The sequence below is a fragment of the Panicum hallii genome, chromosome 6 (assembly GCF_002211085.1).
Source record: "Panicum hallii strain FIL2 chromosome 6, PHallii_v3.1, whole genome shotgun sequence".
NCBI classification, from domain to species: domain Eukaryota; kingdom Viridiplantae; phylum Streptophyta; class Magnoliopsida; order Poales; family Poaceae; genus Panicum; species Panicum hallii.
In genome coordinates this window covers 42,057,921-42,075,531 of record NC_038047.1, presented here as the reverse complement: position 1 = coordinate 42,075,531, position 17,611 = coordinate 42,057,921, and the positions used below count along the sequence as shown (strand labels likewise).

General features: G+C 46.9%; 2 protein-coding genes across 2 annotated transcripts; one reads left to right on the top strand and one right to left on the bottom strand.

The window, feature by feature from the left end:
* Positions 1–1,196: 1,196 nt before the first annotated feature.
* On the bottom strand, positions 1,197–5,094 carry LOC112898554 (potassium transporter 26-like). The gene is made up of 8 exons (XM_025966891.1): positions 4,885–5,094; positions 4,551–4,773; positions 3,841–4,089; positions 3,323–3,373; positions 2,937–3,197; positions 2,698–2,750; positions 2,254–2,623; positions 1,197–2,011 (listed from the first exon to the last, which is right to left on the bottom strand). Exons 1-8 carry the CDS (start codon positions 5,092–5,094, stop codon positions 1,197–1,199), a joined length of 2,232 nt encoding a protein of 743 aa, XP_025822676.1.
* Positions 5,095–9,975: 4,881 nt separating this feature from the next.
* LOC112898479 lies at positions 9,976–11,557 on the top strand. The gene is made up of 2 exons (XM_025966810.1): positions 9,976–10,214; positions 10,747–11,557. The coding sequence occupies exon 2, from the start codon at positions 10,796–10,798 to the stop codon at positions 11,201–11,203; it is 408 nt and encodes a 135-aa protein (XP_025822595.1). The 5' UTR covers positions 9,976–10,214; positions 10,747–10,795; the 3' UTR covers positions 11,204–11,557.
* Positions 11,558–17,611: the final 6,054 nt, after the last annotated feature.

The window sequence follows — 17,611 nt, the reverse complement described above, 5'->3', positions numbered from 1 at the left end:
AGAATGCGAGTTTGTGGACACTCCATTCTCATGTAAAAAAAATGATGCGCTCTGAAACAACTAAATTGTTGACCTTTTTCATTGCAAAAGATCCAGAACTAAATTGTTGACCTTTTTCATTGCAAAAGATTTGACGCCGGTTCCGAGAAACCACCAGGAGGTGGCGAGAGGCATACAAATGTATAAGGATGGTAATTATCGTGACTTTAATATCCTGTTCACAATCCAACTTGGCTCATTAATCTAAAATTATATAAAATATGAGCTCGGTCCTTTTTAAATCCGATTTTTAATTTATTTAGATTAAATTTTTAGCCCTTTTACCACTCCTAATGTTCCATGTACATTTCATCAGTGTTTTCTTTTTTCTCTCGTGGCCCAACCCCTCTGCTTTTGACCGGGTTTCATCAGTTCTTAAAAGATACCTACGAACTGCCATTTAAGTGCATGAGTCAGAGTCATGACCGCAAGTTATTTGCTCAGTAGATCTTCTATAAAAGAACACAGGCACACAGCTAACGATTAGCCTATTTGAAGCATTTGTAGTAAAAAGTGTACCAATGCAGTTCGGTGGTATAAAAGTGAAGGCATTTGAATTTTTTGCTACTACTAAGGTGTATATGAAATTCTTGGGATAAAGAAACCTAAAGATGACAGTTCGTTGTCACCAAATCAACTTTAGCTTAACTTTTCCTTCTTTTTTGTTGTGTAAACTAATAAACCTTGAGATATGTGTTCTGATTTTGATCTAGTGCTTCAATAATTTGACCTATGTTTGGAAGAAACTACCCATATTGATAGAAAGACAATAATTAAAATAATACAAGGATACTATGTACAGGATGTCTATTGCTGATATTTTGCATGAAAGTTGAATAAAGCAATTTTTTATGTGTTGCACAAAAAAAAAATCATTGTCATTCTGACCAATGCTTCACATTTATGTATTCTAAATTGGATTAAAGAAAAATAATTTCATCATGCTTTAAAAAATTATATGTAATACCATTTTGAAACAAAAACCTCGCTCAAACAAATACAAAACCTACAATGATCTTGTTACAGCTTATATGGAGAAGCTGACCAAAATAAATAGTTTAATGGTGTTACCAACTGCATATAAGAAATATATAAACTCCATACATCTGCATTTCCTAAAATCTCATTTAGGATTTCAACATGTGAAGTTCCTCTACTCAAATCTCATATTGTATTCCAATCTGCAATGTCTTACTAGGAGCTATCTTTAGACTGGAAAGGTTGGACCTAAAGTTCTTTTGCAAGAACCTGTAAAGGTTGTTAATAATAAAGCGCTTGAAACAGTTGTGATTGTCACTCATCTTTAAAATGACCCTTCCAAATATAAAGGTTGATCCATTTGCCAATGCTGAATCCATCATTGCGACCTCATCAGCATTTTGAGCTATTTCCTTCAGGGATGCAATGATTGATACAACATACTCATCCTCCTCCATATTCTGATTGTCCATATAACCATATTGCACAATGCACCTGTAAACTCCAAAAGGCTCCAATCTGTCGAAGAGAAAGCGCTCTTCAGGAAGTACAGATGTAACAGGAAGATACCTCACAGTGACAAACACCATCAGTTCACGGAGGCAACCCATATGCTGAACATAATGACGCACAATTGGTGGAATGCCTTTCATCAAGTCTGTGCAAAAGATACATATTCCAGGTACTCTGTTGCTCATAGCAACTGTTTTAATGAATTCCTGACTATCCATCAAGTTGTTTGTTTCATATTCATTCTTCTTGCTTCGCCCATAGGTCCAAGAAAGTGTAATTATAAGGAAAAATGCAGTTATCGCAAATGGAACCCAACCACCTTGTGCAATCTTGTATAGAAGTGATATCGTGAAAAGACCTTCAAGGACAGTGTAGGCAGCATAAAATGATCCAGCTAATGCAATATTAATTTGCCATATTATAACCATGACCACTGTGATCAAATGTGTTGTAATAAGCATAACCCATATCACTGCAACACCTGCAGATCACAAGGAAAAAGGTCTAATCAGATGATGTCTGATAAATTCTATTCTGTAGACTTTTTAACAAAGCTTGCTATTTAGCATTAGGCTAACCCTAAACTGCTATTTCAACTTTATACGCGACCACCTCAGCTCTGGAAACCAAACATGTGTGTTTTAAAGCCCGCAATGTGTGTACCGCAAAATGATGAAGAAAAGTAACAGACAAAAGTAATACAACATGTGCTAGGTTGCTCACCATAGGCTTGCCCAATCTCTGGCCCACCCTTAAAACCAACGGTAATCAAGATACAAGCGATCATCAAGAAGTAGTTGATCTCTGGAGAGTAAACTTGGCCTTCATATTTTTTAGATGTATGATTCATGGTGACTCTAGGAAAACAACCTAAAGCAATCGATTGCCTGATGATGGAGAAACTGGCAGATATCAATGCCTGGCTTGCGACCACGGCAGATAAAGTAGCTACAATAAACATGGGCCAAAACAGTGGCTCCGGTATGCTACTATAAAATGTTGTGCTGAGTTTAGATGGGTTCTTGATCAAAAATGCTGCCTGGCCAGCATATGCAAGGATCAACGATGGATAAACTAGGCATGAGTATGCCATCTGCAAGGGCAAATGAAAGAAATGTAACTAGTGGTTTCTTATTTATATAATAGGAAAATAACCATATTAATTACCTGGATTGATTTCTTGTTGAAATGACCCAAGTCAGCAAACATAGCTTCAGCACCTAATAACAAGACTCAAGATTTTAGTTGTGCGGTGATTAAACTGGCAAGTAGTATTATATTGCAAAATCATAAAATATTGCTTGTTTTCTTGTTTCTTTTAGTTTTACATGAAGAATAGCTTTATGTAATTATACAGCATGTTTCTTGTCGAAATAAAAAAATTGTTGTTAGGTTACAAGTCTTACCTGTTATGCACAAAACAACTGTTCCAAGTTGCTCCCAGCCAGCCCTTTTGTTCTTCGCAAAGAAAATATATATGTAGTGTGGTGATATGGCTTTCAGAACTGGGGGATAATACTTGATTATATTGTATAGTCCAATTGATGCAATTAACACGAACCACACAAGCATAATTGGGGAAAAACTGAAGCTAACTTTGCCCGTGCCATATCGTTGGTAAAGAAAAAGGAACACCAGGATAATCACACATAGGAGGACAACATGACCTGAAATAGTAAGCAATATAAAATGTTCCTCATTGTTTTCCTTGCAAAAATAAAATTGGTCTGGCCAAAATATCATGATCATAGATGCTAGCTCACAGAATAGTTTGAAATATAACCAGCATTACCTTGTGTAATTCTAGAAGATCTTGATTGGATTCCCTGAACAGCTGATAGAACTAGATAATTTAAAGAGAACAGTATTAGGAAATCCAAAAGAGAATTGACCTGGAATTTAGTTTCGCCAAACTTTAATTGAAAATACAATTACTACTACGTGGACGAGGGACAAATGACATGGCTTCAAAAGGATTTAGGGTGTGGAAGTTGTCATGAAAAGTCCAGACAATGCTTGTGTGGGATTAGTGTACTTGGAAGGGGATAAAAGATTGAGAGAGTAATAAGTCTAATTCAATTCTCGGATTCTCGCATAAATAACTGAGTGGGTGAAGTCTGTCTACCGCATTGTCTGATATTCAGAAATTAGTTAGTCTACAAGTTTTGTACTGTATGCAAAAGTCTGTCTTACGTTACTGTTTCAGTTATTGTTCTTTTTTTTCCTGCATCTTGTGTTCACTACTGAGATTCTTCACTTTTCTACGATTATGGGGTAACCATAACCGTGAGAGAAAAAAATCGTATGTACCTGAGATGGACGGAGTGAGGGCACCATCACCCATCACCATGCAGGTCCCAATCAGCACAAGGTAGGTGATGACAGCCTGCGCAATGACACTTCCTTCCAAGAACTTGAGCATCCTCGGTTGCAGGCTGCTCTTCTTGCTGTGGAACTTGAGGTTGGCATCAGATGCCAACCGTGTCACCGGCACTGGCATCGTCTTCCCGGTGATATTCACATGCTGACGCAGGAGCGAGTACAGGGCAAAGGTACCACCTGCACAGATGCAATCAGACAGTTAATCTGTACAGCTTATCACAACATCATCTTGTCGCAATATATCTGTTCTTTAGTACTTGAAAACCACACTTCAAGAGGAAATTGGAAGTAAAATAATCTGCCTAATGCAGCGATTTGAAACATATATAGGCCTGTTGGAGATTTATACCACTATCAGCATCTCGTTTTTCTGTTGGCTAGCCCCCAAAACTTGGCATTTCTAACCAAACTGACACCAGAATTTCCCAAGATCTTAGGCGATACATGCAGTCGGTTTAAAGTAGATTTTCTTTTTGACTCATTCCAAGTGTTAAGAGTAGTCGTCGCACATTGATCCTAGATCGATCTAATCCAGCTCCACATTTCAAATAATGGTCATCAGGAGAAGAAGAACAAAAAGAATCAAGATGATTTATTTGTATATATAGCATGCATCTAGCACGTGCAGGTAGGCGTACCTTCCCCGTGGTCGTCTGCATGGAGCACGATGAAGACGTACTTGACGAGGCTGACGAGGGTGAGCGTCCACAGGATGAGGCTGAGGATGCCGAGCAGGTCGTCCTGGTCGGGGTCCGGCAGGGTGAAGGACGAGAAGGTGTAGAGCGGCGACGTCCCGATGTCGCCGTACACCACGCCCAGCGACTGGTAGGCCAGCAGCGCCACCTGCCACGGCGTGAACTCCTGCACGCACGCATGGGCCGGCCGGCCGCCGGCGGCGGCGCCGCCATCGATCAGTACGTAGCTGCTTATTTGGATCGGAAGCAGTGGAGGTGCGCTGGTGGCGGCACGTACCAGAGGGTTGCGGTGCCTCATCCTGTACGACTCGCTGAAGGTGCGGCGGGTGAGGCCGCCGGCGCCGACGATCGCCTTGACATCGTCGTCGTCGCCGCCGTCGACCTCCTCAATCTGGCTCGTCGAGCTCCGGTCATCCACGGCGGCCACCGCGGCGGCGCTCACCTGGACGATGATGTCGTCAGGCAGCGGCGGCGCGTGGTGCTCCATCGCGCCGCTTCGGTGAGGAGAACGAACGCGCTTTGATCGACGAGCGCAGCCACCGCGAGGGGAGGTGTGCAGGGAACGTGGTTTACGCCTCCCTCTATATTCTTTTTTTTTTTGAGGGCCCAACTGAATCTATCTGCGATGACGTCGCGGGCCGGTCCAAAGCTCCGGCACGACGCAACCGAATGAATACTGAGCGCGTCAGATCTGGGCCCGTTGGAAAATCTCAACCGAAGCTCGCGGCGAATTCTAACCTTAACCGAGATCTCGTGCTGCTGGTCGTTGGTTTCTCTCGCCGTCGACTCTTGGCCGTCGATCGTCACGCGCTTCTGCCACGGTGGCAGACGTCCAAGTCAGGCGTGGCTGTAGTGTCAGGAACTGCAGTATCTGAAGACGTTGCCATTCAGTTCCAGTCCTCGCCATCTCAAGTTAATTTCCAGTTAATTCTTAGGAAAAAAGTTTCCTCTCCAGCCGAGCATATTCTTACTGCTCATGGCCGTGTGCAAGTAACGCTGGGATTATTCAAGAGCACGATCCCGGCCAGTTAGCAGATAAAAAGGACGATTTGAACGACAGCAAATACAGTTTTCTGTCGAATTCAGAATAAACTGTGAGCCACTCACGCAGAGCGACAGCACTCCCAAGTTAGGAGTCCCAACCTCTGAAATTCTGAATGCAGCAGCCCAGCCTTTGTCCGACGAGGGATCCATCGCCGCCGACGACGACGACGTGTATGCAGAAACTGCAGTGGTTCACTTGTCCGTCACTCGGACCTGCGGCGGTGACATGCTGGCTGCTGGCGCCACTGCCAAGGCGAGCTATGCTGCGGTACTCGCCTCCGTCCGGCGTCCGCACCGGTTGCTCGGACGGCCACGTGCGAGGTGCCCCGCCCCGACGGCCGCGCCGTCTTTGCGCGCAAGCCGAGCCCAGGCAGCTGCTCGGGCGGCGTCTCGCCACGCTCACGCGGTACGTGCCCCCTGCACGATCCCGAAAATTCGCCCGCAACGACGGGATGGGCTTAATTGCTCGATCGGGCCGCTAACGTGGTCCTCTACGGATTCGCAAAGCAGGAGCTAGCGAAGCAGGCACGGGAAGAAGCTCGTGAAGAATCGGCCCAAGGCCGAGATAAATACCAGCTCCGCTCAGCGGAAGGAAGCCCCGGTGTATAACCTCTAATTTTAAAATTATAAAATATTTTTAATTAAATATTTATGCATTACGTTTCTGGAAGTTAATTGAAATTCTAGTTGTATGATCCCTAAATTCCCTCGGTTAATCTATATGTTGGTCATTAGTACTGCCCATGCTTAATTAGGATTAAGTAGAAATCAAGTGATTTTCGGTCGCTCGCAAGATATAGAATATTGATACTTTGGCAAAGTTACTTGAGATTGAATCAACGAGGAAAGAAAAATAGGGACCGGGCGGAGATGAGTTGGTTAAGAATATGAAATGGATGGAAAGTAAGCCTCTGCATGTGTCGGTTAAGGACCGAACCGTTGTTGGTAGTGCTGACCGAGGATTCAATTGTACTAACCACCTGCCGTGAATAGGAGCTAGTCGAACCAGTAAATTTAGTACCATACGCATACTGGTAGGTGAACTTGATACTGTCTCGCCAGTGATGCTAGTAGAAAAACTTACGGCTGACCCTTCATAGGTATTGGTGGGGCTAGCGGTCTCCGGTCACAGGGCAGTTCAGCTATTCGATGTGCATATAGGAAAATGTTGCCACGTATAGTCCGACAGGGCATATACGTGTCATGTGGTTAGATTCACCTTTCAAGGTTAAATCGGATCGATTCGCTGTGACTCGCGGATATGAGAGCTTCGATCTCTTTGTCGCATTGTAGTAAAAATTTGGAATGAGTATGGAATGATGACGATATGATATATGATTATGATATTCTTGGAGGATTAATTTGGTATACCATGCTTGCTCTAGATGTTCATGTTCATGCAAATCTAGATGGTACTTGATACATTAAATTTGAGCTAAAATATTGAAAGTAAGGATTCACTATTAGTAGCTTTGTAGCAAAAATAAACTCTAGAGCCAAAAACCTTGCATACTAGAAGTCGGCTAAGTATATACCATTAGTTGGGTAAATTTTATTGAGTATTGGTATACTCAATGTTTGCTATTGATCCTATTTCATGTACAGCTGTTGCTGGTTGGAGCTAATTTGAATTCGCATTGGTGGGCTCGATGTGAGGTCCACACGTCTCATAGTTAACATTTTTGTTTTATTTATTCAACGTTTAAAATTTTCATAGGTTAGATTCTTTTCCACTGCTATCATTTTTTATGTTCATTCTAATTTTGAAATCTGTTTCGTAAATACCTTATGTTGTACCCTATTTTGGCAAGATTGTTCATGTTTATACTATCTGTGCTCATTGTTGTGCGAGACTTCTGGTGTACGTTTCGATCAAGATCATTCATGGTTTATCGGGATTTACCCGACGGACTGCCAGATTACACGGTTTTAATGCGTGGTGACTTGATTGACAATTAAGATGATAGTTAGCGCACTTAATCCGATTTAATTTGTTCGGTTTTGCTCACTTGTTCGATGCGAATATGTGATCTGTTTTCTCCAAAAAATAAACATGGTGCAGCGGATTAGCTATGCTCGTAGTTATAGGCTCGTAGCCTCGTAGGCTACTAGCAATTGTGTTGTGCCTCTGCAGTTGACACCGGCAGAGATGGGTGAGGTTGGTGAATAACCAAGCTAGCAAACATATATTGACCATGACGATATGATATAATGTAAGATGATTAAGAAAATGAAAACATTCGTCCAAAGCCAGTGCTGCTGGCGTTTCAACAGGAACCAACTTAGTAATGAAGGCTCCGTTTAGTTCTCCCGACTAAAGTTTAGTCCCGTCATATCGGATGTTTGAATGGTAATTATAAGTATCAAATATAGGCTAACTGTAAAATCAATTGTATAAATGAAGACTAGTTCGTGCAATAAGCTTAATTAGTCTATGATCTAATAATATTATGGTAAACATATGCTAATGATGGTTTAATTAGGCTTAATAGATTCATCTTGTAAATTAGCCTTCATTTATAAAATTAATTTTATAATTAGCTCATATTTAGTAATTATATCCAAACATTGATGTAACCCGAACTAAAAAAATTAGCCCGTAAATCCGAACAACGCGTGAATCTGTCGGTCCACAGATGGAATCATGGACCAACCTCTATGACTATGAGCAGTCCAATCGGATCCCTCCCTCCCTCCCTTCACTTTCATGAGCATCGATGCCCTGAAAGTCTGAATCTTGACCGACTTTCCCTGTGCCGAAGCTACCACGAACAAGTAAAGTGGCAAGCTCGGAATCACCGCGGCAGCAGGAGCACAGTGCGTGCGACCTGCTGCTGCAGCCGGCGTGCGGCGAGCCCAGCAGAGTCCAGCGGCAGCATCAACGAGCCTTGACCGCACCGCCGGAGGCCTCAGGGTTTGAACGCGGCCGGTAGCTAGCGTACCGGCCACTACTACTGCCACTGCCCACTGCTAGTCTGCTACTGCTCCGGAAAGTGATCGAGCTCGGTCGGTCTGGCAGTTGCGTGCATGTGTCATGTGTGCGAGAGCGGCGTCCCGTCGACTGAAGCCTGAACTGAACATGGCATTGGGTTGAAACAGGGAGAGCCTTTGAAGGAAAAGGCAAAGGCGCCGAGCCGGCAGCGGCAAGGTCAGGGCACGGGCACGATAGCCCCGGCCGGCCCCGGCGTCCTCCTCGTCTCCTCGGCCTGCAGTGCAGGCGCCCGCATGCCGATGTCAGCGACAGCGGCAGACAGCACCTGCCCGCGACTCCTTGTCCCCTTCCGGAGCCGGGGGCAGCGCCGGCCGGCCACCACCTCTTGCAGTGATGGCGAAGGCACGGCTGAGTCACCACCGGCCGGCCTCCTCGTCTGATCCACCACCACCAGTCCACCACCGAGGTCTCCTTTTCGTGCGGTGGAAGCGAACGCCGCAGCTGCTGCGCGCGGCGGGGGAGGTCAATTTTTCATTTTGACTCGCCGGAGGGAGGGGCTGCATCAAGTGGTTAAATCCGTCGAGATTTGTAGCGAGATCGCCGGGAAGAAAGCTTCATCTTTGCAGTGACAGGGACGTCGTGTGTCGTCAGCCTCACGCTGCAAGTTTTTTCGTACGTACAGCACGGGGGTTAGTACGTATACATACGTTCTAATACTGTGCCAACAAGAAGCACATTGTTTACTGTTTAGTACGTATGCAAAGCTCGTTCAGTTTCTCCCGTCCAAGAAAAAGAAAATCTCGTTTTATTTCTAGCCAAACTGTATGGTATATATAGACTACGTGATGCTTAACGTAATATAATTTTTTTCCGAAACACAATACAGATACAGACGAAGACGATCACATACCTAAAAAGTGACTGAGAATTAGCAGCTGGGACCGTGAAAATGCTATTGATCTATCGACCGAACTTCTGATCCGAGGGTTCATGTTTTTTCTTCTTCCAATTTTAGTGTATAAATCACGTGAGAAATGGCAAGAGAGAACCTTTTTTTTGCGTCTCTGTCAGGCAACAGAGTCACATGTCCTTTTTATATGTTATTATGAGACGATGATTAACAGCTGAAGTGTACGACAATACATGAAATAAACAGGAGGACCTCATGTAGTTTCCAACCGGATCCGACCTGTGCTAGTACTAAGCTAATGAGCACGTGTCTCTCACTTTTTCTCCGAAACGGTGCAGCTAATCCCATCCCTGGTGCCGCTCTTTCCTGTGTGCACACTCCAGACCAGACCCCGCTCTCATCAGCATCATCACCTGCTGAGTGCTGACAGTATCTGGAGCAAGTGTCCACCAGCCTATAGAAAACACACATCGCCACACCACGGAGTCCCCCAGACTGCTTCCTCGAGCTGCCTTCCTCCCTGGGGCCTGCTGGTCGATCGATCTCTACATTGATCCTATCCCAGATCGTTTCCAAGAACCACACACAAACCTCTATCTAGGAGATCTCTCGGCAGCCGGTGCGTAGAATAATCCGTCAGTCCCAGAGGGATCGGATGGGTTGCTCTTGAGCTACGACTACGTGCAGGGCACAAGCAGATACAAGCACGAGGCGGGAAGAGGTCAGCGTCAGTTTCATTTCTTGTTCCTGTATCCTGTTTTCTGTTCGATCTATCTGTGTTCGTGCTCTTTGTTTGGTTAGGATTCAGATTTCAGAAAAACTCTGGTGAGAGTTAGTCGTCGTTGTGGTGGTAGATGGCTGCTTTCACCTCGGGTCTCTCCATGTTGTTGCTCTTCTTCTGATCCTTGGTCGATCCGTTGGTTCTTGATACGATTGGCTTAGATGATTAGATCGGGCTCCACGCCCTTGCGCGCCTTTTGGGCAGTAGCGCAACTGCAGCTCAATTCTGCCTCTCTGCTCATCAAGCGCAGCAAGCACCTGGTTTCTGAAGTTTTCCACTCCAAGTCAATCAACTGTAGCCTGTAGCTTTGTTTCACCTCAAACTTCTCAATATCCTTCTGCCGGATGCATGCTAACTGTATTCTCTTCAGTTTTATGCACGCTCAGATGAGTAAAACTGTCTTGCATATATTGACTGAGATGCATAGACTGGCAACCAAGATGCCTGACGTGTTTCTTGTGCCATTTTGCAGCTCCGGCCAAGTAGGGAGGCCCCCTTGTTTAGTTGGAACCATTGAATACATGGGCAGACCTCGAGGGAAGAGCAAGAAAGCGATCGAAGCCGCGAGCAACGACGACGAAGACGGCAGCAGCGGCGAGGAGGTGCCGCCCACCCCCAAGAGGAGGGGAAGAAGGCCTCAGAAGCCTCTCAACGACGACGCCGACGACAAGGACACCGCCGAGGCCGAGGAGGATGCAGGAGACGGCGCAAAACCCGTCGTGCAGCCAAGCAAGGACTCCAAGAGCTCGGCTGAGGGCGGAGGCAAGAAGCGGCGGCGGCGGCGGCTAAAGCGCGGCCCCGACGAGCTGGTGGAAGAAGAGGGCGAGGAGGGCCGTGTGAAGTCCAAGTCCAATGGGTTCCGGCCGAACGGAAGCCGGCGGAAGAGCACTCCCCGGCGAGCCGCCGAGGCCGGGGTGGAGTGCAAGTGAAGCGAGCATCTGCCGGAAAAGCTAGAGCGAGCCACTTGTGTTTTTACCCTCTCTGTTTTTTTTTTGCATTTTCACTGAAGCTTCTACCCATTTCTGCTACAGAGATCAAACATGCATCTTTTGAAGCGTGTGGTAGTTCAGTTTCATTTCTTAGGAGCACGATCATGTTCGTGCCATTATGTGCTGGTCGGTGGATGACAAGCTAGCTAGTTATAGGCTTATAGCTCGTGCGTTCGTTAGCATCAAGGTAGTGAGTAGTGACTGGTGGTTTGCGTCAAAAGTTTACGCAAGCATTCCCGGTGAACTATTTAGTATTTACCCTCTGTTCTGTAAATTCCTGTTCAGTTACCGCAATACCTGTGATAGCTCACAGCTCAGCATCCTTGGTACCCATTGTCTGCAGGGAAAAAATTTGTATTTTTTTTCTCAGGGTAAAGACCGAGTGTACTAGCTAGCGCATATCCGTTGAGTTGTCCTTGACAAGATGATGTTTCTCCTTTAGGAACACGAGATGCATGGTGTTTTCCTTTTCTGCCACCACTTTTCTCTGTCGAATAATGGAAGTTTCGATCTCGACAACTTGTGTAAAATTGCATTGCTTCCTCCCTTCTTCCAAGCTCGCTGTCGGCTAACTCCATCCACATCCACTAGTTGTTGTTGATGATCCTCAGCCACCCCAACTAGCAGCACCACCGTCAAGCTGACCTGCCACGTTGTCTTCTTCATTTCCGTTAGTCTCAGCTCTAAAAATTCCTGACCTATAACCTCATTGGAGTTCAAAAAAAAAAACAACGAAACGGGCTCGAGCCACCGTAGAAAGAGGTCTGGCCACACGGTGCAGTGGGCGCGTGGGCCGTGTGATGAGAAGAGGACCCAGCAGCTTGAAATGAGCCCAGAGAGAAGGTTGGAACTACCCATGTTCATTGGCCTAGGCTTGACCCATCTGGCTGCGGCCCGCGTTGGTGTGGACAGTGTCCGCGCTCGCATGGGCCGAACAAGACGCATAAAATTTTCGGACTAGAGGCTGAGACTGACGAAGCATTCTGCATTTCCGACGATTCCAAACGGCAAAATAGAGGAATTCGTCCATCAACTATCGTCCTTAACAATTAAAACATCCAATTCAGTTCCTGAACCATCCAAATCAATCCAATTTAGTCCATTTGTTGATATGGCATGCCACATTAGCTCACCTCGTCAGCGTCTAGTCAGCTTAGAGTTTCAACTTCTATTGAAATGACCATTTTACCCCATCCTATTGGGAGGAGATATATTCTATTGGACACCCCAATTTCTTTGGATGTTCCTGGAGGTAGTGATGTAAACAACTAAATCTAATGAAGGTGGAGATGGCATTGCATACTTTGATTCAGATCATGATGCTGCTGGTCTATTAAAAATGAGGATGGGAAAAAATGGTCATTTCAATAGGAGTTGAAATCCTAAGCTGACTGAACGCTGACAAGGCGAGCCAATGTGGCGTGCCACATCAGCGAACAGACTAAATTAGGCCGATTTGGATAGTTAAGCGACTGAATTGAATGTTTTAATAGTTGAGATGAAATTGAGCCGAATATGGTAGTTTAGGAATGAATTCGGCTATTTTGCCATTCCAAACTGCCCTAAGCATTTTCCTCATTATTAAGCAATGGGCAGGTGACGAACCAATAATTATCAAGCAGGAAAGACGTACAGATCCTTGCTGCAGGGACTGTTGCAACTTTGTTTTTTGAACCTATGCTGCATCGTTTTTTTCCTGCTGCCTTTTTGTCGGAGGAGAAAAAAAAGGTAACAAACATGGCTACATGGTGCCATTAGAGGTGGGACTTTGACCGTGTCGTGCCGACGGTCCGGCTCAGCCCGGCCCGACTCTTTCCTGTCTGGTATCATGTCGGGTCTAAGACCTCGAGGAAGGTTTGGCGCATCGTGCCGTTCCATGTTGGCACGATAAATCTTTTACCAGACCTAACACAGTTGCCGTGCTGGTCTAAGCATGGCCCTCCAGATAATTGCAGTAGGTTTACGTATTCGTCGTTACAAGAAGAGATGGGCACGACTAACCCACCATACCTATGTGTTGCTATATTATTAACGTGAGAAAATAAATTCAAACTAATATAAAAAATAAGAAGAGATAAATTGAGGAAAACATACTTTTTTAAATTTTGTTTTGCATTAGTACACTCTCCCATTAAAAATGTTACACACCGTAATAGAGCTTCACAGTAAAGGTAAGAGCATAATATACAAGATAACCTCTGCTCCTTCAGTGTTGGTTGTTAATTAGGAAGCAATATTAACAATCACGCAGACTGATGGGCTATTTTTGTGTCGTGTTGGGCACGGTCCAAAATACCGGTCGCACCACACTTTACATTGTACTGAGATCCTAAGCACGGCACGACACCGTGCCAGCATGATCCAAAATTATTTACGTACCGTGTCGTGCTTTCAAAAGATCTTGCCGTAGCTCGTTCAGTAATAACTAGCACGGTCCGAGTTCTAGCTCTAGGTGAGCAGAACCACAGGTTCCCATGGCGGCAGCAGGAGGCACCAGGAGGAGGCAAACAAGCTTTGCGAGAGGAGAGCAGCAGAAGGCGGCCTGGATGACGCCACTGGCCCTCGATCTGGCGCCGCCAATCGCCTCCCGGATGCAGAATCGTCGCAATCTCCCCGATGTATTCCCTGTCTGGTGTCGGCTAACGGAGCCGGAGGATCCAGTGGCCGGCTGGGCGGCTCCCGCCGGCCGGCCTCCACCGTGCGGCACATGCGCCGGCGCCGGGGCTTCGGACTTTGGTGGCAGTGCCCGCGCCGCGCACGTCACGCGAGGGGACCGGCCGGCCGAAGGAGCAAGGACTCAGGCAGGCTCAGGTCGCTTTTGTTGCAGGCCACCAGCGCCTGAGCGAATCCAGCGGCCGGGGAACAAAATTTCCTTTCGGGGGTATTCGTGACGTCCAGTCCTAGGCCGCGACGCGTACGGTCTCCTAGTCCTTTTGATGCAGCAGCAGCAGCAGCCACCAGCTAGCGGGCAGAGAGAGCGGGCTGATGAGAGCGATAGCGAGGAAGACGACGAGTGCAAAGCCAACGCCAGCACCGGGCGGGCTGCCACGCTAGTTGGCCCTCCTCCTCGTAGGCAGCAGCCAGCCAGCCCATGAGACGATAGAAAGGCGTCAGAAGCACTCAGAGCCCCTGAAGGGCCCATGAACAGTCCGTGTGGGGCCTGTAGCGCACGCCTCTTTGGGCCCCGGCCCGCCCGCGCATGCAGATCCGCGCTGTGCCGCGGCGCGAGCCCCGGCCCGCGTCGTACGGCACTGTAGCCGCCGTACGCCTACGGCCACTGTTGGTCGATCGAGCTGTATGATTGTATGAGATGGCACGGGCCTGCGCCACGCCGCCACCGGTGTAAACTTATCACCGGCCCACCGGCCTTGTACCGTGCCGGGGACCATGCAGGATCCATGTACGAGCAGATGGTGGATTGGTGATCAGTAGCTAGGGAATGAAGCATCATATTCGCGTGGGTATACTCTGGAGTTTTTTAATGTAAAATATCAGAGGCTAGAGGCAAGACCTCGCTGGTTAGATAAGAAAAAAAAAAAGCAAACTGAGCATAGCTCATAGCTCATAGCTCAGCTGGTAATAAGCTTTCTTGTGGTGCAATCTGTCCATCTATATTTGAATCCTAGGCTCGGCACATGTGTTTATTTTTTTCTGGATTTATTTTAGGATTTAACCAACATTTTTTATTCGGTGGAAGGCGACGTGCCCATCGATAACGAGGCACCTGTGGTGACTTATTCAAAGGGATGAGTGTGTTTGCGTGTTTGTAAATATCTGTGCCTGTGTTTTAAAAAATAAAAAAATAAAGAAAAACGTACAAGAGAATCTTGTTTTTCAGAAAATAAGGAAAAGAGAATCTAGCCATTCTATGATTCCAGAGAGTATTTCCTCTTTGATCTATGTGTAACCATGTTGATTTCATACTTGTAGTTTGTTCTGGGTATGCATCAACTGTGTACACATCATAAGGTGTATGCCACGGTGTAGGTTTAATTTTACCGTGGGGTAAAAGCTGAAGAGACGGGGCACCTTCGTCCGGCGCGCTCATGACGGCCGCCGGCGGACACGCGGCGACGGGGATCACCGGCCCCGCGCCCCCACGGCCGGCAGCGGCCCACGTGCGCGCCAGCGCCGCCGTGGGCTAGCCTAGCCGCCCGCCCCCACCACCAACGTGTGCCATCCGGCACGCATCCGACACGACGACAGCGAGAAGGCGACGCGGTCACACTCGTGCGCGTACAGGTCAGCTAGCCGTGGCTCAGGGCAGGAGATAGCGTCAGGGAACGAGACGCATGCCGCCTGGCACGGCACGGGCCGCAGGCGGCCGTGCAGCTAGGGCGCGCGGCGAACAGCGGCGAGGGCGTCCCGGTCTCCGCAGCGCGCACGCCGCGCAGGCCAGGCCGGCGGCCGCCCCGCCCCAGTGCGGTCCGCCGTGGTACTCGCCGTGTCCGGCGCGGCCGTGGCGCTGCCGGCCGGCCCTCCTCTCGCCCGCCCGTCGTCCTTGATGGCCTGCCGCGCGCCGCAAGGACACCGCTTCATGCGGAATGGAGGGGGAGAAGATGAGCTCGTACGCGACTGATGCATGCGGTCCTGCATGCCTCTCGAGTCTCGATCGTAATGAGCAACAGGAGTTACGGTGGAGCAAAGGTTCTCGCGCGGGGTTAAGCCTGTGTGGATCTTCGATTCTCAGCTGAATTTTGTTTTCGTTTCCACCTCCGGATTATTTGGGACATGCATCCAATTGAGAAAAACACATCCTAAGATTCAGACACTTGAAATCTGCATGGCATCCAACGCACCCATGGGTGCCTGTAAGCGTCCAACGCACAACTTCCACCGCCATCTGTTTTATTTCCCATTGCCGACGGAGCATCCACGAATTGAAGGGCGATATGATGCAGCGGACAGTGAGCACCGATAAAATCCCCTGCGGCCTGGCAAACTAAATAACATCGCCAATCTTTTATTGCTATTATAGATTTAGATACATGTTTAGAGGTTAATTTCGTCTATGTTCGTATAAGCAACATGTTTGGTGATAATCCGGACTTCCATTGCAACATTTCTGTCAACTACTGCCATGTTCATTGCGGGTGGGTCCGGGTTCTGCTGCTGCATGCCCTCTACGTACGTACAGCCTGTTCATGGATCACATGCTTATGCATGAAAAAGGCCAATCCAGCTCTCTCGATCAGTTATGTGGCAACAGTAGTCGATCTGAACAAATACCAGAGGCAGCCTATTGGTTACTGCAAGATTCCCTTCGTTCAACCACTCCTAAAAGATGAGCTACGGTAGACGAGCTGTTAATCTATCGATTGAGTACAGGTTTAATATAATTCTATTTAGGTAATCAAATACAAGATTCTATCTCCTCACAAGTCGATTGATATTTAATTTTCTATCAATCACCTATTCCAGCTGTTGATTAATCATCCGGTGGCCTAGATCTTCCCTTTTAATTGAATTTCAGCACCACCCATTATCTGGAGCTGCACGCTGCCTTCGTTTTCCTCGCGACGCCGCAGCCACCTCCCGCTGGCTCCGGCGGCAGAGGCCGCCGCCTCCACCACCTGGCACTAACCCGTCGGAGCTAGATGTTCCCGCTGCCTCCACCACCCTTCGCTCCCCACGGTCTCTCCCACCCCCACCGCCAGACAGGGACGTACCACCATCACCAAGTCCTAGTTTATTGCCGCTCCTTGGGTGCTTCTTTTTTTCTCTTTTAAGATGCTGCTCGTCCTCAGCACCGTCCATTCCCTTTTTCCTTTGGTGCTGCTGTGGTGGTCCGCATGCTCCTGGTCTCCTGGACGTGGTTGTTTTATGCCGTCGATCCGTTTACGCGCGTGTATTTTTTTCTTCTTGTTCAGACCAATGCAGCGTATGATGTTCTCAAATGGAATCATGCAATGCTGCCACGACGCATGGGTCGCAGAAGATCATGTCTGTAGAGAAGCACGATATTGCAGTATATTTTTTTAGCTATTAGCTGGAATTCGACAATTCGTCGCTCCAAAAAGATGCCGCTTCTGCTTGCTCCTCGGTACTAGTGCTCGTCGGGCACAATTTTTTTTATTGCTCTCTTCTACTCCCGTACCAAAATAAATACACTTCTGGACTTTAAAATTTATCCCAAAATAAATACACATCTACAAATAGAACAACCTAACTCTAACTCTAGTTGTCTTTTTCCTACTTTCTCTCCTTCCAAAATATAATAATTATAGTTTTATAGGGGTATATATATTTAATTTCTCATTATCATTGATCTCCGCATCCAAACTCTAGAAGTGCACTTATTTTTCAGGCAGAGCGAGTACATAAAAACTCTTTCTCCTCATTCATTTA